The sequence below is a fragment of the Doryrhamphus excisus genome, chromosome 18 (assembly GCF_030265055.1).
Source record: "Doryrhamphus excisus isolate RoL2022-K1 chromosome 18, RoL_Dexc_1.0, whole genome shotgun sequence".
NCBI classification, from domain to species: domain Eukaryota; kingdom Metazoa; phylum Chordata; class Actinopteri; order Syngnathiformes; family Syngnathidae; genus Doryrhamphus; species Doryrhamphus excisus.
In genome coordinates, this window is record NC_080483.1 from 2,968,134 (window position 1) to 2,992,916 (window position 24,783).

The window sequence follows — 24,783 nt, forward strand, 5'->3', positions numbered from 1 at the left end:
CTATGGAAGGATGCAAACATCAGACTGCAATAAAATGCATGGAGGATGATTTCTTATCTATTTATCATTGCTCATGTGAAACTTTTATCACATTGAACATTTTTGACCCGGAATTGCAATGAAATGAATTATCTTAGTCAAGGTGAGAGTACTATTGATGTACATCCTGGTAATCATTGTTTTGGTTTATGATTAGTTACAGCTGCACAATGATTCAGCCCTTCAACATGAATAAGCTTTCTCTCAATGGACAATTTCAATACATTGTGACTGTTTTGAATATTAGTTGCGTTACGCATGTCAAAACCCGACTTACCCCGGGGATGCAAGGCCATACTTATTGTTTCAAGCGGGCCTGACTCCTCCATTGATAGGGTTAAATTTTACCATCTTAAGAACATAGCCCAACTCCGTCCCATGAACACATGCCGCCTACATAGAACATACTAACTGTAAAATAAAATTATTATAATAATAAATAATAAAATAATTACTTTAAAAGCAATCTTCACCCGCTAAATGTACTGCAAAAAAGGTCAGTAAGGATAATTCATAATGCCGCCTACAGAGAACATACTAACTCCTTATTTCTAAAATCACAAATACTTTAGCTTGCTGATATAGTTAATTTTCAAACAGCTAAAATAATGCATAAGGCTAAAAATAAGCAATTAGCTAAAAATGTCATCCAATACTTCTCTACAAGAGAGGAGAAATATGATCTCAGGGAAGAAGTACATTTGAAACACTTCTATGCCAGGACTACGTTATGCTAGCCATAGCATTTCAGTATGTGGAATCAAACTATGGAATGGATTGAGTAAGGAAATCAAACAATGCACAACGATGAGCCAATTCAAGAAACAATACAAGCAGTTGATGTTTGCTAAATACAAGGATGAAGAGTCTTGAACCAGTCATGATGTGCTATATATATCACTATATTGACACTTACTATGGTACCCATTATGGCATTGGATGCTCATATCACCTTGTACTTCGGTACGAGGTACATTATTAAAAAACAAAACAAAACAAAAAAAAAACCTTAAACTGTATTATGGAAAGCAGGAAGTGAACAAATGTAACAGTTACTGATTGTAAAAGTACCAGATGGAGGGGTAGGATTTAATAAGCTTTGCTTCTTCCTACTCCTTTTGGACATGTGGAACTGTGAACTGATTATGGGATGCATTCAATTGTAATCTGATGCATGTTCAAATGAAATAAAACCATTACCATTACCATTACCATAGTTAACACACAATGATGCAAGTATAAGCTCACTATTCAGAGAACTAAAAGACTTGATTTAACTTGGAATTTTCATGTGACTACACTGTTTGCTTGGTCAATGTCCATATGTCCATACCTTGCAGGCAATGCGATGAGGACAAAACTTTCCAAAACCCAGAGGAGGAGGTATTCGCCGTAGGAGTGTCACTACATCAAGGTGCTTAATACGCCCCCTGGGAATAAAGAAATATGCAAGTACAGAAAATTTTGTCAAATTTAGGCAACAAATAGAAGAACTGCGGACCTTTTCTGCCCTTTATATTGAGTTGTGGACTCCTATAGAGCAGCTCCACAAGATAACGTGCACAGAAAGCTTTGTAGATCTTCCAGTATCTGCACCTATTCCAGATGCCAATTGAATTCACACTCACACTCATAACGTCTGTAATCTACCACCTGCTATTCTTCTTTCTTCTTTCCATCTGTGATTAATTATGACTTAAGTATTCACAACATGCAATTAATCCCAATTAATTATTTTAATTGATTGACAACCCTAGTTTTTATAGATCACATACTTTTCATGGAAACTTTTTGGACCTGAGCTATTCTTCTTTCTTCTTTTCATCTGTGATTAATTATGACTTAAGTATTGACAACATGCAATTAATCCCAATTAATTATTTTAATTGATTGACAACCCTAGTTTTTATAGATCACATACTTTGCATGGAAACATTTCGGACCTGAGCTGTTCTTCTTTCCATCTGTGATTAATTAGGACTGAAGTATTCACAACATGCAATTAATCCCAATTAATTATTTTAATTGATTGACAACCCTAGTTTTTATAGATCACATACTTTGCATGGAAACATTTCGGACCTGAACTATTCTTCTTTTCATCTGTGATTAATTATGACTTAAGTATTGACAACAAGCAATTAATCCCAATTAATTATTTTAATTGATTGACAACCCTAGTTTTTATAGATCACATACTTTGCATGGAAACATTTCGGACCTGAGCTGTTCTTCTTTCCATCTGTGATTAATTATGACTTAAGTATTCACAACATGCAATTAATCCCAATTAATTATTTTAATTGATTGACAACCCTAGTTTTTTATAGATCACATACTTTGCATGGAAACTTTTCGGACCTGAGCTCTTCTTCTTTCTTCTTTCCATCTGTGATTAATTATGACTTAAGTATTCACAACATGCAATTAATCCCAATTAATTATTTTAATTGATTGACAACCCTAGTTTTTTATAGATCACATACTTTGCATGGAAACTTTTCGGACCTGAGCTCTTCTTCTTTCTTCTTTCCATCTGTGATTAATTGTGACTCGAGTATTCTAAACATGCAATTAATCCCAATTAATTATTTTTAATTGATTGACAACCCTAGGTTTTATAGATCACATACTTTGCATGGAAACTTTTCGGACCTGAGCTATTCTTCTTTCTTCTTTCCATCTGTGATTAATTGTGACTTGAGTATCCTAAACATGCAATTAATCCCAATTAATTATTTTAATTGATTGACAACCCTAGTTTTTATAGATCACATACTTTGCATGGAAACTTTTCGGACCTGAGCTATTCTTCTTTCTTCTTTCCATCTGTGATTAATTGTGACTTGAGTATTCTAAACATGCAATTAATCCCAATTAATTATTTTAATTGATTGACAACCCTAGTTTTTATAGATCACATACTTTGCATGGAAACTTTTCGGACCTGAGCTATTCTTCTTTCTTCTTTCAATCTGTGATTAATTATGACTTAAGTATTCATAACATGCAATTAATCCCAATTAATTATTTTAATTGATTGACAACCCTAGCTTTTATAGATCACATACTTTGCATGGAAACTTTTCGGATGCAAGCTACATAAACGAAAAGCAAAGCAAAGAAAAAGAACAAAAATATCTAAAGAAAAAAACAACACGCGGACTTGGAGGATCATTAGCCAACATTTTTGTCAGAATTATGGATTTCCTATTGTGTTTAACTACAGCAATCCTATTTTATCACCAACTACAGATGCACAAAAGACGCCAACCAAGACTGAGACTTATGGTGTAGAACAAGAAACATTATTGTGAAGCATTCTGAAGCGGGATTTAATTGGTGGGTGAATTTACAATACTGTCAACGGGTAGAGTCTGGTGTTTGTGCATAAGCAAAGATCAGCAGACTATCAGCAGGGACAAATAAAGTCACATTCTCAGTAAGTACAAATAGAAATACTTACGTGGCTTCAGGGTCATATTCTGCCCAGATTTTCTTGAACTCATCCAAGTGCTGGGGGCCAAGGATGGACCAATCCCGTGTCAGATAGTCAAAGTTATCCATAATGACAGCCACAAACAAGTTGATAATCTATGGATTAGAGGAGCAAAGGGGGTGTGGGTAGATTTGTGCACTGGTGTGAGGACCACAAACTTCACATTAAAACCTGTTAAACTGTGGAAATGAAATGAAATGCTATGGCTTTTTAACGTAGTCCTAGCATAGAAGTGTTTCAAATGTACTTCTTCCCTGAGATCATATTTCTCCTCTCTTGTAGAGAAGTATTGGATGACATTTTTAGCTAATTGGTTATTTTTAGCCTTCTGCATTATTTTAGCTGTTTGAAGATGAACTATATCAGCAAGTTGAAGTATTTGTGATTTTAGAAATAAGGAGTTAGTATGTTCTCTGTAGGCGGTATTATGAATTATCCTTACTTTATTATCCTTTTTTGCAGTACATTTAGCAAGTGAAGATTGCTTTTATAGTAATTATTTTATTATGTTATGGTATTATGTTATTTATTATGTTATCAACCCATATTTCCACACAATAAGTAAGATTCTTGTTTATTCTGTACACCAGGGGTCACAAACATGCGGCCCGCGGGCCAAATGTGGCCCGCAGGACACTAGTTTGAGGCCCCCGCCTTGATATGAAAGTTTAATGTTAGTACGGCCCGCGCAAGTTTGATCTGGATTCTGTATGGTATCATGTACCCAGAAAAAAATATTACATTTGATTAATGTTCATGTTAAAGGTTAAATAACTGTTAATAGTTATCCTCCCTATCCGTGTGGAAGTGGTAAGTTTTTGGCTATTTAAGTTTAAAGGAAATAACTTGAAGGCTACCGTTTAGGTCGCTAGCTCTCTAGTTTGCGAGTTAGCATGTGTCTCAAGACCCTGCAGTTGTGCAATATGTTGTGAATAAAAAGAGTATAAATGTGACTATAGTCGTGTTTTGTCATGTCTACAGGGCTCTATTAATGCTTGTTTAATTTTCTACCGCTTTTCTATCATAAGGGTCGCGGGGGTGCTGGAGCCTATCCCAGCTGTCGGGGTACACCCTGGACTGGTGGCCAGCCAATCACAGGGCACATATAGACAAACAACCATTCACACTCACATTCATACCTATGGACAATTTGGAGTCGCTAATTAACCTAGCATGTTTTTGGAATGTGGGAGGAAACCGTAGTACCCGGAGAACAAAGGAGCAATATGATCAATGAAATATGACCAATGAAAACTCCAGATTTTAAAAATATGTAATTTGTCTAAAAAAATCGATTTCTCAAAAAAAGGTGTCTGGGAAAAAATGGTTGTTTTCTATTCAGGGTTGTCTTATATTTGGATCAGTACGGTGATTTCCTGTACAGCTTTATGGGTTGGGTAGGGTCCCTATTCAATGTGAGCCACTTGGTAGATGACAGTTCCCACGTGATATGCAAAGTAAATAACAGGAAGCGTTTCTTTCGCCATTAATTGACTTGCTAATCAAATACAAGCGGTCATAAGCGGATGATGTGTGTGTAGCAAGGTGTGTCCTATTCTCACTTTTCTTACCAGAAATGCACAGAGCATGTAGAAACTGATGAAGTAAATGACTGCAAAGTTGGATCCACAGGTAAACTCGTCTCCGGGAAGGTAATCTGACTTGGGGTCACATTTCTTTCCATACATACTCGCCAGCATCACTTCATGCCATGCTTCCCCTGTTGCACATCTGCAAATAACAGTGAACAGTCACTGGAAATGCCAGCAACAACACATTTTAGGGGACTCAAACCCTCAAACCACCCATATATACACGATTAAATGTAAGACCAGGAACAATTGCAAAAATTTACATGTTTCACTTTTGGATCTTGGTAATGGTAATGGTTTTATTTCATTTGAACATGCATCAGATTACAATTGAATGCATCACATAATCAGTTCCCAGTTCCACATGTCCAAAAGGAGTAGGAAGAAGCAAAGCTTATTAAATCCTACCCCTCCATCTGGTACTTTTACAATCAGTAACTGTTACATTTGTTCACTTCCTGCTTTCCATAATACAGTTTAAGGTTTTTTTTTCTTTTGGTTGTTTTTTTGAATAATGTACCTCGTACCGAAGTACGAGGTGATATGACCATCCAATGACATAATGGGTACCATAGTAAGTTTCTCTGTTAGCATTAGCTTGCTAACGTTAAGGCTGTTGACTGTGTAACGTTCACATTGGCTTTAAACGGTTAAGTACCAAGTAAGGCTTGGGAACTTGTGTATAATTGGATGCACTTCTGGGTGGTATTTGGTACCTTGGGTACTTGGGTATTTGGGTATTTGGTAAGTTAGTGGGGTGGGGGGGGGGGTCATGTTCACAATGATATTTTAGTAGTTATTGATTCCGTTTGACCGGGAGATTATTCTGTTGCGCTGCATTTAGTTGCTATTTAGTTCTGCAGTTGAGCGTTCTCCTGTTGGCTATGTTAGCATTAGCTTGCTAACGTTAAGGCTGTTGACTGTGTAACGTTCACATTGGCTTTAAACGGTTAAGTACCAAGTAAGGCTTGGGAACTTGTGTATAATTGGATGCACTTCTGGGTGGTATTTGGTACCTTGGGTACTTGGGTATTTGGGTATTTGGTAAGTTAGTGGGGTGGGGGGGGGGTCATGTTCACAATGATATTTTAGTAGTTATTGGTTCAGTTTGAGCAGGAGATTATTCTGTTGCGCTGCATTTAGTTGCTATTTAGTTCTGCAGTTGGGCGTTCTCCTGTTGGCTATGTTAGCATTAGCTTGCTAACGTTAAGGCTGTTGACTGTGTAACGTTCACATTGGCTTTGAACGGTTAAGTACCAAGTAAGGCTTGGGAACTTGTGTACAATTGGATACACTTCTGGGTGGTATTTGGTACCTTGGGTACTTGGATGTTTGGTAAGTTTGGGGGGGGGGGTCATGTTCACAATGATATTTTAGTGGTTATTGGTTCAGACCGTGTTTGTGATTGTTTGCTCTTTCATCGCTGAACACAATTTATCTTTCACAGTTGCTCAATAAAAATATCTTTGGCCTTCTTTTTATAGTTTTATGGTGTTTTATGTGTGGTGTCATTCGTGAATGGATATGTTTTGTGGTGCCTGCCTGAGGACAGCAGATGAAATGTAGTCATCGCAGCTAATTCTGGCATTTTTACTGTGATGCTTTTGGTCACATTGATTGATATGCACCGTCCTCATCAAATAAAGAAAGAAACAAATAAATAAATTTGCTCATTTTCATATTCTTTCTGAAGCTGTCATTGGTACAAAGTCCAATTGCCTTTCTGGATGATTTCTGGTGATTAGCCTGTGTTATGTTAGGATGGTACCTTCCCGTTTCACGCACTTTCCACTCTGTTTTCTCGCTAAAATGAAAGAAAACAGTGTTGTCTTCCACAGCAAGTCAATGGCAAATTTGTTTGGGTTATTTTTTACAGGATGCCTCTGCTGATACAACACTCCTGTTCATCACCTTCTTGGAACCATCTTGGACATCACCAGTGGTTAGATGTTGGGGTCCTTGCAGGTAATCGAACGGCATCAGCATGTAGCATTACACCACTAAGCAACGAGGAGCCAAATATGGCTTTCTTTAGCGTTATTCTCTGTTTGAAAACATTCTTTATGGACCCTCTCAGAGTTCAGGGGTTTTCCAAAACTACCGCCACTGAAAACCTTTGTTAAGTAAGAAGCCTGAAGTCACTGAAGTCAAGTCAGAAGCCTGAAAAGTCATATTTGTTGTTTATCATATTTATTCATTTTGGAGCACATGACTTGATAAGTTTAAAATGAAGTATTTGTCTTAACAGGAATTTGTACGTTGACTGCCTTGAGCACTAATGTAGTTCATGGCTTTTGTTCAATGTTCTTTCACAGTTTGATTCCGGAATTTTACCACTAACCTGAATAAGAGGAGCACGGCATGTGGAAACGTCTGGAAGTTGTTGTTTCTGTTAATGTAGGTACCGTCAACCAAAGCAATTTTCCCAAATATCTGCAGAGAAAAGAAAGCGAGTGAGGATAATCTTGACGTTCTTCGACTGTTTCATAGTATGGGTTTATGATCCTTGTTTATGTACCTGCATTCCTACCACGGCATATATAAAGAACAGCATTAGAATGAGCAGGGCCACGTAGGGAAGAGCCTGCAAGCAAAACATAAATTACTCACGTTTCCACCACAGAAACCTCTGCAGTGCAACTTCCCATGGATAGTGATGGATAGCCATACCACTGATTTTGTTTCTGATCCAATACTGAGTCAAATTCAGGCTGGTATCGACGATACCAATTTGAAAAAATATTACACCAGACTTGTTTCTTTGGTTTATGTGTTCACTTTAATGCAGGGGTCTCAAACTCAATTTATTTGGGGGCCACTGGAGCTAGGGTCTGGGCGAGGCTGGGCCGCATCAGGTTTTCCAAAAAAAAAAAAAAAAAAAAAAACGCATTTATTAAAAACTGAAAAATGAATAAACTTTGCTTTGGTCCCGATTTTCTACAATAAAAGCTCTGATAAAACATTCCACTGTTCTCAAATATCTTATTTTTTTATTTTTCTACACAAAATAAGATGAAAAATAAATAAACAAATCAAGAATAAAGAAAATCAATCAATCAGTAATAAATAAATATAATAATAATAATAATAAAACACCAAATAATAAAAACTTAAGAAACCACATATAGTTGGTGGGTAGACAAATGATTTTTTTTCAGATTAAAATGAACAAAGCATTATTAGAGCCCTGTAGACATGACAAAACACTACTATAGTCACATTTATACTCTTTTTATTTACAACAATATTGCGCAACTGCAGGGTCTTGAGACACATGCTAACTCGCAAACGAGAGAGCTCGCGACCTAAACGGTAGCCTTCAAGTTGTTTCCTTTCAACTTAAATAGCCAAAAACTTACCACTTCCACACGGATAGGGAGGATAACTATTAACAGTTATTTAACCTTTAACATGAACATTAATCAAACATAATAATATTTTCTGGGTACATGATACCATACAGCATCCATATCAAACTTGCGCGGGCCGCACTAACATTAAACTTTCATATCAAGGCGGGGGCCGTGTGTTTGAGACCCCTGGTCTTGAGACACATGCTAACTCGCAAACTAGAGAGCTAGCGACCTAAATGGTAGCCTTCAAGTTATTTCCTTTCAACTTAAATAGCCAAAAACTTACCACTTCCACACGGATAGGGAGGATAACTATTAACAGTTATTTAACCTTTAACATGAACATGAATCAAACGTAATAATTTTTTCTGGGTACATGATACCATACAGCATCCATATCAAACTTGCGCGGGCCGCACTAACATTAAACTTATCATATCAAGGCGGGGGCCTCAAACTTGTGTCCTGCGGGCCACATTTGGCCCGCGGGCCGTGTGTTTGAGACCCCTGCTTTATGCTATGATATAAAATGCAATACTTTGCAAAAATTTGCCAGCCACATTATGCGATTTTGCAAAGTATCGATATCGACACTGTTTATTTTTCAATTTCATGCCTTTTTTTCTGGTCGCCGTGCCTTTGTTTTGTACTTCTTCCTGTTTTGTGTTGCTCTGTGTTTGTGAGGTTGTCGTCATTATTACATTATGCCGCGACGTGACAGTATTAAAGTATTTTGATTATAAAAGCTTTGAAATCTCAAAGCCTTTCACACAACTCACTTCCACATTCTGATTAAGACTGAAGTGATCCATCTGTGTTGGCTGTTCTATTTTATCTTCATTTGTCACCAGTGTTCTTTGTGTTCTTTGTAAATGTTCAATGAATGCTGACAAATCTTGAAAACACAAGTGCCGTTCTCAAGATGTTATCCAAATGTCATTAGGATCTTCTCAGCTCCTCTGAGTAGTTGAAAAACCACACAAAAGGCCTCTTTACTGTTTGTTTGTGCGGTTGGGGTGAAACTGACCTGAAGGGATTTGATGAAAGTCCACAGGAGATTCCTTATTCCTTCAGAGCGATTTAAAAGTTTCACCAGACGCATGACGCGAAATAGTCTGAAGAAGGTGACGGACACGCTCATGTTCTCTGAAGACTTTTTAGAGACAGGGAGTTAGCAAAACAGTTCAACAATAAAAGAAATTTGCACTTTTTAAAAAAAAAATGATTTTCCACAATCTTCTTTTCTGTGTGTTCTAAAGATATAAAAACAGCTACAAAAAGACAACTAATTAATGCATGTAATGGGACACAGCTATTCCGCCTAGAAAGCCTGCTATTAAAATCAAATCAACTTTATTTGTAGAGCACTTTTCTGTCCACACTGGGAGGAGCTGCAGGCCGTGCCATCAGGGGACCAGCATCCGGGCCCCCCGACTCCGACAGACGGGCGGACCCCCACATCAAAGGGAGGAACCCCCAGCTGGCCGGGTCGAAGGGACCCAAGTATGGCACCCCCTCAGCAGACCCGACACAGCCCCTAGTGTGCAGGACCCCCCCTGAGGAAACACTGGAGTTAAAAGCTAAAGACTAAAAGCATAAAATAAGACTAAAAAGATTTTTAAAAATGTAAAAATACGAGTTAAAAGCCTGATTAAAAAGGTGTGTCTTTAATCTTTTTTTAAAAAATTTCAACAGTCTCCGCAGTCCTGAGGCTCTCCGGCAGGCTGTTCCACAGGTGGGGGCCATAGTGGCTAAATGCTGCTTCAACGTGGGTTTTAGTTCTGGGTTTTGGTATCGTTAAAAGGCCAGTGCCGGAAGACCGCAGGGTCCGCGGGGGTTGATATGGTAAAAGCAGATCAGATAAATAAGAAGGTGCAAGGCCGTTAACACATTTAAAAACCAATAAGAGAATCTTAAAATCGATCCTGAAGCGGACGGGGAGCCAATGTAGCAACTTTAAAACCGGTGTAATGTGCTCCCGTCCTCTGGTCCTCGTCAGCACACGTGCGGCTGAGTTCTGTAATAATTGAGATTTAAAATACTTTTTTTGGGAAGACCAGAGAGCAGGGTATTATAGTAATCTAAACGACAGGATATAAAAGCATGCATTAGCACCTCCGTACTGGCCTGAGAGAGAAACGGGCGGACTCTGGCTATGTTCTTAAGGTGATAGAAAAAAACTATTTTTGTTATACAGTAAACCTCGGATATATCGGATTCAATTGTTCCCACTGGTTTTGTCCGATATAAGCGAAATCCGTTATATGCGTATACCGGAAAATGTCCGTTTTACGCATATATCGGATTTGTATCCGGTATATGCGTAAATGGGGTTTTTTATCCGTTATAAAAAGGCACTTCCTTGACTATGTTTCCAATGTACCTGGACGCGCAGGCAACGCTGCAAACGCTGCAAATGACGTCGTATAGCGGCCTGTCACGATTCGGCGAATCGGAGCGCCACGATGCGGCCATCCGATATATGCGAGGGAAATTTCATGGAAATGCATTGGAACGGGACTGGAGATTTTGTCCGAAATAGGCGAAATCCGTTATAAAAAATCTGATATATGCAATGAATTTTTATTGGAAATGCATTACAGAAAAATTGGTTCTTTTTTATCTGTCCGTTGTGAGCGAATTTCCGATATATCCGAGTCCAATATATCCGAGGTTTACTGTATTTTTGATATGTGGGATAAAATTTAGCTCAGAGTCAAAAATCACGCCCAAATTTGTATGTATGTATGTATCATCAGCATAATTATGGAAGCTGATGCCGTGCTTCCTGATGACGTCCCCAAGATAAAAAAGGAGTGGACCTAAAATTGAGCCTTGGGGAACCCCACATTCAATTTCATGGGTTCCTGAGGAACATGTCTCCATACTTACATAAGATAAGGACAAAACCAGTTAAGAACAGTACCGGAGAGGCCGACCAGGTGTCTGAGTCTATTTAATAAAATGTGATGGTCCACAGTATAAAAAGCAGAGCTTAGATCCAGTAGAACCAACACTGGGAGCTTTTTGTTATCTAAATTCCACCTGATGTCGTTTAAAATCTTTAAAAGTACTGTCTCGATACTGTGGTTCCTCCGAAAGCCAGACTGATGTTTCTCTAAAATGCTATTTCTGTTTAAAAAGTCATTAAGTTGGTAAAAAAAAACAACAGTTTTTCTAAAATTTTACTTAAAAACGGCAAGTTGGATACAGGTCGGTAATTATTAAGATCATTGGGGTCTAGATTGCTCTTCTTCAGAAGGGGTTTCACCACCGCCGTTTTAAAGACAACGTTGCGGTAGCTTGGTTAAAATAAAATACAGGTCACATTACGTCAATGTAGCGTTGTTGTTTTTTTCAGCTAGTTTTATATCTTTACAGCACACATAAAAGAGAAAGCCTGTTCATAATTCACATATGGATTGTGGAGGATGAAAGAATTCTGAACAAAGTGCAGCTTTTTAAAAAAAAATCAAGACTAAATGTGCAGGAAATTGAATTTGAACTCACAGCAATTGCTTGCATAGGATCCACTGCCTGTTAAAACACACATTTAGTACATATTATAAACATATTTAGATATAGACATTGTATACATTAAAAGGGTGAATGATAAATCATAATGGATGATGTGGGGTTTTGAGTTTTGAGTCTACTAGTAGCTTAAATTATTATTCTTATCATTATTATATATATGAGCTTTCCGGCAAAATGTCCGGTACATGAATTGATAGTTACTTCACAGCCGTGGAGACAGTAAAGCCCTCCAGAAGACTCCAGAGCTGCCTGTGGAAAAGGACAAAAAATAAATAAAAAATCAGGAAATCAAATAAGGCTTGGGAACTTGTGTACAATTGGATGCACTTCTGGGTGGTATTTGGTACCTTAGGTACTTGGGTATTTGGTAAGTTAGTGGGAGGGGTCATGTTCACAATGATATTTTAGTGGTTATTGGTTCAGTTTGACCAGGAGATTATTCTGTTGCGCTGCATTTAGTTGCTATTTACTTCTGCAGTTGAGCGTTCTCCTGTTGCCTCTGTTAGCATTAGCTTGCTAACGTTAAGGCTGTTGACTGTGTAACGTTCACATTGGCTTTAAACCAGGGGTCTCAAACACACGGCCCGCGGGCCAAATGTGGCCCGCAGGACACTAGTTTGAGGCCCCTGTTTAATGTTAGTGCGGCCCGCACAAGTTTGATATGGATGCTGTATGGTATCATGTACCCAGAAAAAATTATTACGTTTGATTCATGTTCATGTTAAAGGTTAAATAACTGTTAATAGTTATCCTCCCTATCCGTGTGGAAGTGGTGAGTTTTTGGCTATTTAAGTTGAAAGGAAATAACTTGAAGGCTACCGTTTAGGTCGCTAGCTCTCTAGTTTGCGAGTTAGCATGTGTCTCAAGACCCTGCAGTTGCGCAATATGTTGTAAATAAAAAGAGTATAAATGTGACTATAGTCGTGTTTTGTCATGTCTACAGGGCTCTAATAATGCTTTGTTCATTTTAATCTGAAAAAAATCATTTGTCTACCCACCAACTATATGTGGTTTCTTAAGTTTTTATTATTTGCCGTTTTATTATTATTATTATATTTATTTATTACTGATTGGTTGATTTTCTTTATTCTTGATTTGTTTATTTATTTTTCATCTTATTTTGTGCAGAAAAATAAAAATTAAGATATCTGAGAACAGTGGAATGTTTTATCAGAGCTTTTCTTGTAGAAAATCGGAACCAAAGCACTGAAAAAGTTTGTATATTTTTCCGTTTTTAATAAATGCGTTGGGTTTTTTTTTTTTGGAAAACCTGATGCGGCCCAGCCTTGCCCAGACCCTAGCTCCAGTGGCCCCCAGGTAAATTGAGTTTGAGACCCCTGCTTTAAATGGTTAAGTACCAAGTAAGGCTTGGGAACTTGTGTACAATTGGATGCACTTCTGGGTGGTATTTGGTACCTTAGGTACTTGGGTATTTGATAAGTTAGTGGGGGGGTTAAGTGTGTGTGTGGGGGGTGGGGGGGGTCATGTTCACAATGATATTTTAGTGGTTATTGGTTCATATCGATAGTGTTTGTGATTTGAAGAAACATATTAGCTCTTTCATTGCTGAACACAATTTATCTTTCACAATTGCTCAATACAAATGTATTTTGTCTTCTTTTTATGGGAAATTCAGGAAGTTTATGTGGGAATTGGGAATAGAGGACTTTGACCGAGGAAATACTCACATCAATTTCACTCAGAATCACATCCACAACACTTCCAATGACAATGACAAAGTCAAAAACATTCCAGGGGTCTCCAAAGTAACCCTGCAAGAAAAGAAGACACGTTGGGATGAGAGCACATGTTCGAGCTAGCACTCATACTACTTACTGTGTGTGTACCTCAAAGACACCACTGTGTTCAATTGCGTTATAAAAAAGTACAATGGCTCCTTCAATGCTGCGAGGAGTCTGCTCTCCCTTGTGAGTTGTTTGTCATAATATATAAGCTTGAGACCATTTTCTCTCCCGTATTGCATCGTATGACATTTAAAAATGGCATCCCAAAACGATGAGTTCACGTTGTCCTTTCCTCACAATATGGCAATAACCTTCATAAATAGTCTCACATGGGGAAGATATAGCTATAACTTTTCATGTTCTGTATCTGATGATTGGATGATTGGATTAACAACACTTCCTAAGCAGGGCTCTACATTAAAAACAAAAAATACTTGCCCATGGGGAATCCTTAAGGTGAGAACTACTTGCCCGAACTTGCCCCATGTAAAATGAAAAGACCGCCATAATGATATCATCTAATTTTTGTGGCATCACATGAGAATCTCAAATAAAAATGAAATGATTATCATTTCTTGTGATTGTTTTCCTACATAGATCATGACGTTGCATGGAAATCTGGATTGTCAAGAGACTTCTAGGCACTTTTATAAGTTGTGCACCACAATGAAACATTATTGAATAGACACGTTTGTGTACTAGTAAAGTGTTTTTAATCCAGAAAAAAATGCTCAATGGTCAAACAATAATTTGTGAAGCAAAGGTGAGGAAAATCCACAGAGAAATGGAAGCGCTAGATTTTGTAGCTTGTGCAAAATCAGCACTTGGTATTGGATCTAATGGGTGGTGTTTCATTGTGACCACTTCAAATTGTCACAGCAATGTGATTCACTCACCTGTGCCATCATTTGATTTGCTGCCGCTAATAAAATACTTGTTTAGGAGGCACTGGTTCATCACTTTTTGATGTTTTCCTTCACAAGTTGTTGAAGAATTAGACCATGTTGGCAGGGACGCCATGATAGATGTTTTCCTAGTCAAACCATCGCTCATTGGTTGACCGCGAACAAGAACGGGTGTGGGTAAAACGCGGACTGTGGACCGCGGTCTAAATAGTAAACGATTCTGATTGGTCCATTTCAAGATTTGTGTCACGCTGCACAGTGACATGTGTTACCTTGTGTGTCGGTTTGGGGGTACGCCCAGTTCATGTGGTTATTAGGACTCTTACTGCTCTCTGTGTGCATCTACAGATGTGGACCTCCTTGGAGTTGGGCGGAGCTACCTGACGGGCGCAGCTGCTGACAATCAAGCTAATTTCCGGTTCCCTTCTTTAGGCACTGAGCTGCGGCAGGAGGGTGCTGGATTATTCCTTTGTGGACGTGACAGACTAACCCCTGTACCTCCTCCAGCGTTACACACGCCTCGGCCACGCACCCTCCTACCCGTCCGGTAGCCCGCTGGCCTCTAAGACTGCTCTGTTCTTCCTAGTATTTTGTGTTGTGCCTGCGTGCACCCTTCCACGGAGCTCCCTTTTTTGTGCTCCGGCGCCTTTTGTTTATTGGGTCTCCTCACCTGAACTATTAAAGCAGCTTGACCTTACCTGAGCGTGCTGCGTACTGCATCTTGGGATCCACCCTCTCCGCCACACGGTCAGAACGTGATAGAATAATCCAGCCAATGCCATGGATCCCGCGGAACATCAGCAACTCGAGTTTGCCCTCAAGGCCCAGGGGCAGATGATCAGCGACCACGAGCGGACATTACAGGACCTATCCACTTTGCTCCGCGACATGCACGCCCGCTTGACTGGCACGTCTGTGGTCACCCCCTCGGACGCCGTTCCACCACCGGCCACAACATCGCCGGCACTCCAACTAGTCCCACGGGAGCCCAATATCCCTCACCCTTCCAGGTACGAGGGTAATTTTGGCGAGTGCAGACTATTCCTCCACCAATGCTGCCTCGTGTTTCGTCAGCAAGCGCAAACCTACGCCACCGACTCCGCCAAGGTGGCGTATATAATTGGTCTATTGACCGGACGCGCCGCCAAATGGGCCATGGTGGTGAGCGAAAACAAGCCGGAACTCCTCTCCAGCTTACCCCTGTTCGTTGAAGAGCTCAAGAATGTGTTCGACCACCCGGTCAGAGAAGGAGAGGCTGGACTGCGCCTCCTGGCCCTGCGCCAAGGCACGAACTCGGTGGCGGATCACTCAATCTCCTTCCGCATTCTCGCAGTGGAGAGCGGCTGGGATGAGAAAGCCCTACGGTGCGTCTTCCTGGCCAGCCTTAGTCCCCGTCTGCTGGACGAATTGGCAGCCCGAGATGAGACCCGTTCCTTCGAAGAGCTCATCTCCCTCGCCATCAGAATGGATAACCGTCTGCGGGAACGCAGCCGTCAGCGTGGTGGGGAACGCCCCCAGCCACTCTCTCACCCCCACGAAACTCTGGCGCTTCCGCCTCCACCGTCGATGGTTTCACCCATCGAGAGCATCGGGGAGGCTGTTCCTATGCAGCTGGGAGCCAACCGGATATCCGCCGCGGAAAGACTTCGCCGTCTGCGTCTTCGTCTCTGCCGCTACTGCGGCGCTGCGGACCATCCAGTTTCCCGCTGCTCCAGCCGAGCAGCTGCTCGACGTTCGTCCCCCTCCCAGAGCTCATCGGTGGACGGACGTTCCCCCCCTCCCTCCTCCACTGCTTCCGTGGGCCGTCTGCAAGTGGAAGGTACGTTGTCTTGGGGAGGGGAGGGGCACCTCGCTATCTCCGCCCTTGTCGACTCGGGCGCTGACGAGAACTTTATAGACAGTGGCTTGGTAAAGGAACTTAATATCCCCACCATGCAGGTGGAGAGATGCAAAAATGTGCGTTCTTTGGATGGATGCCACTTAGCTAGCATTACGCATCAGACACGCCAGGTCTCACTCCTGCTGTCTGGCAACCACCGGGAATCCATTTGTTTTTTTGTTATCCCCTCACGCTCCGCTCCTATAGTTTTGGGTCTCCCTTGGTTGCACCGTCACAGTCCTTATATTGATTGGTCCACTTTTAAAATAGTCAACTGGAGTTCATTCTGCCATGCTAACTGTCTCCGCTCCGCCTCTCCTCCGGTCTGTCCTTCAAACCCTTCTCCTGTCTCGCCTGACCTATCTCTGGTTCCGGAGGAATATCACACCTTTAGGGAAGTCTTTTGTGAAGATCATGCTATGTCTCTTCCCCCCCACCGCCCCTATGATTGTGCCATAGACTTATTGCCGGGGGCGCCGCTTCCTTCATCCCGACTATACAATATTTCCAAACCTGAACAGAAGGCTCTCGAGGAGTACATCTCCACTTCCCTCGCTGCAGGGCATATCCGGCCATCCTCCTCCCCCTTGGCAGCAGGGTTCTTTTTTGTTCAAAAGAAGGACGGTTCCTTGCGCCCATGTATCGACTTCAGGGCACTCAATGCCATCACGGTAAAAAATAAATACCCTCTTCCTCTCCTTGATTCCGCCTTCACTCCACTTCACACTGCCACCATCTTCACTAAGTTGGACCTACGTAGTGCCTACCACCTCATCCGTATTCGGAAAGGGGATGAGTGGAAGACGGCCTTTAACACGCCATTAGGGCATTTTGAATACTGCGTCATGCCTTTTGGTCTTACTAACGCCCCTGCAGTTTTCCAATGCCTCATTAATGATGTCTTACGTGACATGATTGGCCGCTTTGTGTTTGTGTATCTGGACGACATTCTTATTTACTCCTCTTCCACCAAACAACACCTGCAGCACGTTCACCTTGTCCTCCAGAGGCTCTTGGCGAACCGTCTGTTTGTCAAGCCTCAAAAGTGCACTTTTCATTCACCATCTGTTCCTTTTCTGGGGTTTATTGTGGAGAAGGGGCAACTGAAACCGGACCCTGCCAAGATCCAGGCTGTGGTTGACTGGCCCACTCCTACATCTAGGAAGCTGTTACAGAGGTTTCTGGGTTTCGCCAACTTCTACCGGCGCTTTATTCGCGACTTTAGTAAAGTTGCCGACCCTCTGAACAAGCTGACATCTACCAAGGTTCCGTTTTCTTGGTCACCGGGGGCCGATTCAGCCTTTCGGCGCCTCAAGTCCTTCTTCACTTCTGCACCTGTTCTTATTCACCCTAACCCTAATCTCCCGTTTTTCGTTGAGGTGGATGCGTCCGATACTGGCGTAGGGGCCGTGCTCTCCCAGCGCTCCAGCTCCGACCAGAGGCTGCACCCCTGCGCCTTTTTCTCCAGGCGCCTATCGCCTGCTGAACGCAACTATGATGTTGGCAATCGGGAGCTGTTGGCGGTGGTCCTCGCCTTGCAGGAATGGAGGCACTGGTTGGAGGGCGCTGCACACCCGTTTGTCATCTACACGGATCACAGAAACCTTTCATACATCCGCTCTGCCCAGCGCCTCAACCCCCGCCAGGCCCGGTGGGCCCTCTTCCTCACCCGCTTCGACTTCACTCTGACTTATCGCCCAGGTTCTCTAAATGGCAAACCAGACGCACTCTCCCGTATATATGCACCACAAGCTGAGGACCAAACACCTGACTCCATCCTTCCCCTGTCCTGCATCGTGGGCGGACTCCAGTGGGAGATCGAGAAGAGGGTGGCTGAAGCCAGCGGAGACACCCCTCTTCCAGCGGGCTGCCCTCCAGACAGACTGTTTGTTCCACGGTCCCTGCGGTCGGAGGTCCTGACCTGGGGGCACTGTTCTAAGATCGCCTGTCATCCCGGAGCCAGACGCACAGCCTTCCTCCTGTCACAGCGCTTCTGGTGGCCCTCCCTCCACGCCGACACTAAGAGCTTCGTGGCTGCCTGCTCAGTCTGTGCCAGAAACAAATCATCCAACCAACCACCGGCTGGCCTGCTTCACCCTCTCCCCATCCCCTCTCGCCCTTGGTCGCACATTGCCTTGGACTTTGTGACGGGTCTGCCCGCTTCGAGGGGTTTCACGGCGGTTCTTACCATCGTAGATAGGTTCTCGAAGTCTGCTCATTTTGTACCCCTCCGCAGAATCCCCTCCGCCCTGGAGACGGCCAAGCTCCTGGTACAACATGTGGTCCGCCCCCATGGCATTCCGGTCGATGTGGTGTCCGACAGGGGGCCCCAGTTTGCCTCAGCGGTCTGGAGGGCCTTTTGCAAGTCGTTGGGAGCCTCGGTCAGCCTCTCCTCTGGATATCACCCCCAGTCCAACGGGCAGACGGAACGGGTAAACCAGGACCTGGAGTCAGCCTTGAGGTGTGTGTGCCACCAACATCCCACGTCCTGGTCTCGGGATCTCCCGTGGGTGGAATACGCCCACAACACCCTGGTCTGCTCCTCCACGGGCCTCTCTCCTTTTCATGTGGTCCACGGCTTCCAGCCTCCACTGTTCCCCCCTCAGGAGTCCGGATCATCGGTTACCTCGGTAGCCTCGTTGCTCCGCCGGGTCCATCGGGTGTGGCGAGACACACGAGCGGCGCTGTCCCGGACCGCCAAACGTAATCAAAGACTGGCGGATCGCCATCGGAGGCCTGCACCCAATTACCAGCCAGGGCAGAGTGTCTGGCTGTCTTCGCGGGACCTGCCCCTGGCCGTGGAGTCAAAGAAGTTGGCCCCCAGGTTCGTCGGACCATACAAGGTGGTTCGTATGGTCAACCCTGCTTCCGCCAGACTCAAGCTCCCCCCTTCTCTCAGGACCTACCCGGTGTTTCACGTGTCCCGCCTGAAGCCGGTTACAATAAGCGAGCTTAACCCACCGCCAGTGCCTCCTCCCCCTCCTCGCCTGGTGGACGGACACCCAGCCTTTACAGCCAGGTCTATCTTGGATGCCAGGAGACGGGGCAGGGGTGTGCAATACCTCGTGGACTGGGAGGGTTACGGTCCCGAGGATCGCTCATGGGTCTCCCGGTCACTTATCCTCGACCCTACCCTCTTATCTGATTTTTACCGCAAGTTCCCAGACAAGCCAGGTTGTCCGCCGAGGACCACACGTTGAATTGGGAGGGGGGGATACTGTCACGCTGCACAGTGACATGTGTTACCTTGTGTGTCGGTTTGGGGGTACGCCCAGTTCATGTGGTTATTAGGACTCTTACTGCTCTCTGTGTGCATCTACAGATGTGGACCTCCTTGGAGTTGGGCGGAGCTACCTGACGGGCGCAGCTGCTGACAATCAAGCTAATTTCCGGTTCCCTTCTTTAGGCACTGAGCTGCGGCAGGAGGGTGCTGGATTATTCCTTTGTGGACGTGACAGACTAACCCCTGTACCTCCTCCAGCGTTACACACGCCTCGGCCACGCACCCTCCTACCCGTCCGGTAGCCCGCTGGCCTCTAAGACTGCTCTGTTCTTCCTAGTATTTTGTGTTGTGCCTGCGTGCACCCTTCCACGGAGCTCCCTTTTTTGTGCTCCGGCGCCTTTTGTTTATTGGGTCTCCTCACCTGAACTATTAAAGCAGCTTGACCTTACCTGAGCGTGCTGCGTACTGCATCTTGGGATCCACCCTCTCCGCCACACGGTCAGAACGTGATAATTTGCAAGGATTGGTTTGCAAATTACCACCGGAATTACGCAGTCTGTGTTTTAACAACACCCAACAAGAACCGCTTTATAAAAAACTGTTTGCAGTATAGCAGGGGTCTCAAACACGCGGCCCACTAGTTTGAGGCCCCCGCCTTGATATGAAAGTTTAATGTTAGTGCGGCCCGCGCAAGTTTGATATGGATGCTGTATGGTATCATGTACCCAGAAAAAATTATTACGTTTGATTCATGTTCATGTTAAAGGTTAAATAACTGTTAATAGTTATCCTCCCTATCCGTGTGGAAGTGGTAAGTTTTTGGCTATTTAAGTTTAAAGGAAATAACTTGAAGGCTACCGTTTAGGTCGCTAGCTCTCTAGTCTGTGAGTTTGCCAACTATATGTGGTTTCTTAAGTTTTTATTATTTGCCGTTTTATTATTATTATTATTATATTTATTTATTACTGATTGATTGATTTTCTTTATTCTTTATTTGTTTATTTATTTTTCATCTTATTTTGTGTAGAAAAATGAAAAGTAAGATATTTGAGAACAGTGGAATGTTTTATCAGAGCTTTTCTTGTAGAAAATCGGAACCAAAGCAAAGTTTATTCATTTTTTTGTTTTTAATAAATGTTTTTTTTTTTTTTTGGAAAACTTGATGCGGCCCAGTCTCACCCAGACCCTAGCTCCAGTGGCCCCCAGGTAAATTGAGTTTGAGACCCCTGCCCTATACTTTTTGTTTTGGATCTTAACCAAATGTTTTTATAGTTTTACATATGCTTATTTCAGTTTTTAATTAATGTTCTTATATATTTCACTTATATATATATATTTTTGTTTTATGTTTATTTTCTATATATACTTTCTATATTCTTATTTTATGTTTTTATATTTCTTATCCCATATATCCAGTGTTTCCTCAGTGGGGGCTCTCTGCGCTGGGGGCTGTCCTCGGTTGGGGGTTTGGGTGTCTCCTCTCGTGGGGCTTCCCGACTGGGGTGGCTGGGAGTTCTGCCTACCTGGGACCCCTGCCTACCTGTTGTGTGGTGGCCCCCTGAGTTGCGGCTTCATGGCCTGGGCTGTGGGCAACCCCCAGCGCAGATGGCGGTGCTTCCTGAACTGGTTCCTCTGTGTGTGTGTGTATATGTGTCTTGTTGTTGTCTTTTTTTAAACATGTGAAGCACTTTGTGCTACATTCTATGTAAGAAAAGTGCTCTACAAATAAAGTTTGATTGATTGATTGATTGATTGATTGATTAATAAACAACATGGAAAAAATATAAAAATAAATAGGAGTTAATACCACATACTTTATTATTTCTGTTTGCAGGCTCCCTTTGGACAGCCTTGATGTATAATAACAATATAAAGATTTAACCAACCTTAGCTTTGAAGGCCATGAGTTTCAGTATCATCTCCACGGTGAAGAGCACAGTAAAAATGACATTCAGCATGTCCGACAGGTGTGTGACGTGGCTGGACTGGTTACAATGCTGTGGGTTCAGATACAAACAGACGGGGGCTAAGCTAAGAGGACAACTCACAAGCTAGCATTGCTGCATTGTGCTAACGCGTGATTGACCATCCCCACTGTCCGTGTTTTGCTAGCGTTTGTTCCGCCTGGGTGATGTCAGCTGGGTTTGACTTTCACAGCTTCCATTAAAACAACATTTGAATCTGTGTGTGTAAGGTGTAACTACACTTTTTGGGGAATTTTGCCCATCATTCACAATCCTTATGTGAAACATGTACACAAATTTATTTCCCTGTTCTGTGCTTTCTAGCCTGAAAAAAGAGTAAATATAGCTAGCTAGCAATGGACGTCATGGGAAAAACTATTTTGACGCTAAAGCCCTCACCAAAAAAAAGAGAAAAAAAAACACCAATCGTGTTCCATTTACATAACTGACTTGTATATTAACCAAGCTACAGCAATAATATTATTACAGCAGCTAACATGAAAAAACTATTTTTATCTCATGGACTAACACGACGCGTCGCTAACCTTTCGTCTCGGCATCATTCACAGACGGTTTCACATTTCACATGTTGTTGTAAATTCCCTCATTGTGACTGCGATGTTTGGTGCAGGCACTGTTCAGGGCAGACTGTGGTCCTGTTTGTAGCAGGCAACTTGCGGGGCAGCTAAGGGGTCCTCTGTCAGACCACAGCCTAGCCATCAGAAGGCTTGTTCTCATTTCCATACATGTCTGTCTGCGTGCATGAGAAAGGTAAGCTAATGGGCTGTTAACGGTTGTTCGCGATCGTTCGCGATCGTTATTTATATGCTAATTAGGCGGCGAATATCGCCCATTGTGTCGTGTGCCCACGTTTATTATGGTGACCCTTTCCGGTGCTAGCTAACCTGTTGCCGCCCTTTCCGTAGCCAAATACAGTGTATGTGTTGCCTAGATTAGCCTCTGCTGTTTCAAGCTAGTGACCTGTATTTCAGAAGTCAGAAATGGTTTATTGCCAGGTATGATCAAACACATACTAGGAATTTGTTTTGGTGAAGTAAGTGCAGACACATCTATTAAAAAAAGAATGAAAATACAAAATATACAGCAGGGGTGGGCAAACTACGGCCCGGGGGCCACATCCGGCCCGCCAAGTGTTTGAATACGGCCCGCCCGTTCTTTCCAAAGTATTTCATTTAAAGTCAACATACAAGCTGGCATCATGGCTTGAGACGACATTTTCATGGTTTGGCGGTTTTATCAATTTCGTTATTTGATGCGGTCTGTTGTTTACAAAGTGAAAAAAGGGACACAAGCACATAATAATAATAGTAATATTAAATAATAAATTAATTCTTATTATTATAAATTTATAACGCACTTTACATCAAATAAATGATCTCAAAGTGCACATATAGCAGATTGCATGACACTTTTACAGATACAATAATTTCATTATTTGATGCGGTCTGTTGTTTACAAAGTGCTCCTGAAAAAAGGGACACAGGCACATAATAATAATAATAACAACAAATAATAATAATATAAAATAATAATAACAAATAATATAAAATAATACTAAATTTATTCTTCTTATTATACATTTATAACGCACTTTACATAATAATAATAATAATAAAAATAATAATATAAAATAATAATAACAAATAATATCAAATAATAATACATTTATTCTAATTATTATAAATGTATAACGTACTTTACATCAAATAAATGATCTTAAAGTGCACAAATAGCAGATTGCATAACACTTTTACAGATACAATAATTTCATTATTTGATGCGGTCTGTTGTTTACAAAGTGCTCCTGAAAAAAGGGACACAGGCACATAATATTAATAATAATAATAACAAATAATAATATAAAATTATAATAAATTTATTCTTCTTATTATAAATTTATAACGCACTTTACATCAAATAAATGATCTCAAAGTGCACACATAGCAGATTGCATGACACTTTTACAGATTTAATAATTTTGTTATTTGATGTGGTCTGTTGTTTACAAAGTGCTCCTGAAAAAAGGGACACAAGCATATAATAATAATAATACAAATAATAATAATAACAAATAATAATAATGAAAAAAATAATAAATGTATTATTATAAATTTATGACGTACTTTACATCAAATAAATGATCTCAAAGTGCCCATAAAGCAGATTATGTCCATACAGTTCTGTCACCGGAGTTCTGGTGTGGATGAGGTGCTCCAGCGACACTACCTAATAAACACGCAGTCCGCTCTCCCCCACACATGTCGCTATTAAGACTCGACAAGATGCTGGTGTGCCGTCAGCATTTTTTACCTGAGGACTGGAGGACATGTCTTGTGCTGGAAGACACAGCCATCCCAATGAGCGCAAGAGATTGTAAGTGTGTAGCAGTGTTGCTGCTGTTGTTGTTGTTGAAGGAACTAACACAAGTGTGTGGATCAATGTGCCTCGAAAATATGTTTCGGTTGTGTTTGGCAAGATACTGCACCTACTACATGTCATCGTCAGTGTTCGTGTTAATGACCACAACATGGATATCAAGCCATGCAACGTTGTTAGAGTTTTTTTTTAGAGGGCTTCATAGTCGAAATAGGTGTATCCTCAATGACATTGTAAGCTAGCTCATATTAACTTGTTTTCTCGCGTTATAATTCACAGAAAAGAGTAAGAAATATGACTTCATGTTTCACATAAGGATTGGGAATGATGGACAAAATTACTAAGAAAGTGCAGTTTTCCTTTAAGCCCGTTGAAATCAAAATGTCTATTTGTGTGAGACACCCTGGTATTTTGTTTGGAGGATTTATATACAGCATGTACAGTTTGTACACCCCTAAACAGCATTTTCCAATAGGTTGAAATTGTAATGATTTACATTTTGCACTGTTGAAGCTTAAAGGGGACCTATTATGTTCATTTTCCGACCCTTTGTATTGAGTTGTGGTCTCCTATAGAGCAGCTACACACAATAACCTGCACAGAAAACACTTTAAATTTAGCAGAATCTGCATCCATTCCATCTGTATTTT

At 41.8% G+C, this 24,783-nt stretch overlaps 1 protein-coding gene and 1 long non-coding RNA gene across 2 annotated transcripts in view; one reads left to right on the forward strand and one right to left on the reverse strand.

The window, feature by feature from the left end:
* The window catches only part of LOC131105927 (dihydropyridine-sensitive L-type skeletal muscle calcium channel subunit alpha-1-like), a 66,541-nt gene that overhangs the window by 17,868 nt on the left and 23,890 nt on the right, over positions 1–24,783 (reverse strand). Inside the window, exons 27-36 of the mRNA XM_058054444.1 lie at positions 21,659–21,769; positions 13,709–13,792; positions 12,222–12,269; positions 11,994–12,020; positions 9,511–9,636; positions 7,649–7,714; positions 7,472–7,563; positions 5,110–5,269; positions 3,506–3,633; positions 1,373–1,469 (exon numbers count right to left, since the gene is read on the reverse strand). Coding sequence (XP_057910427.1) covers positions 1,373–1,469; positions 3,506–3,633; positions 5,110–5,269; positions 7,472–7,563; positions 7,649–7,714; positions 9,511–9,636; positions 11,994–12,020; positions 12,222–12,269; positions 13,709–13,792; positions 21,659–21,769 — 939 coding nt within the window. The remainder of the gene's footprint in view (positions 1–1,372; positions 1,470–3,505; positions 3,634–5,109; positions 5,270–7,471; positions 7,564–7,648; positions 7,715–9,510; positions 9,637–11,993; positions 12,021–12,221; positions 12,270–13,708; positions 13,793–21,658; positions 21,770–24,783) is intronic.
* Positions 22,421–24,783, forward strand: part of LOC131105928 (uncharacterized) — a 30,013-nt gene continuing 27,650 nt past the window's right edge. Inside the window, exon 1 of the long non-coding RNA XR_009120022.1 lies at positions 22,421–22,507. This is a non-coding gene — a long non-coding RNA (uncharacterized LOC131105928). The remainder of the gene's footprint in view (positions 22,508–24,783) is intronic.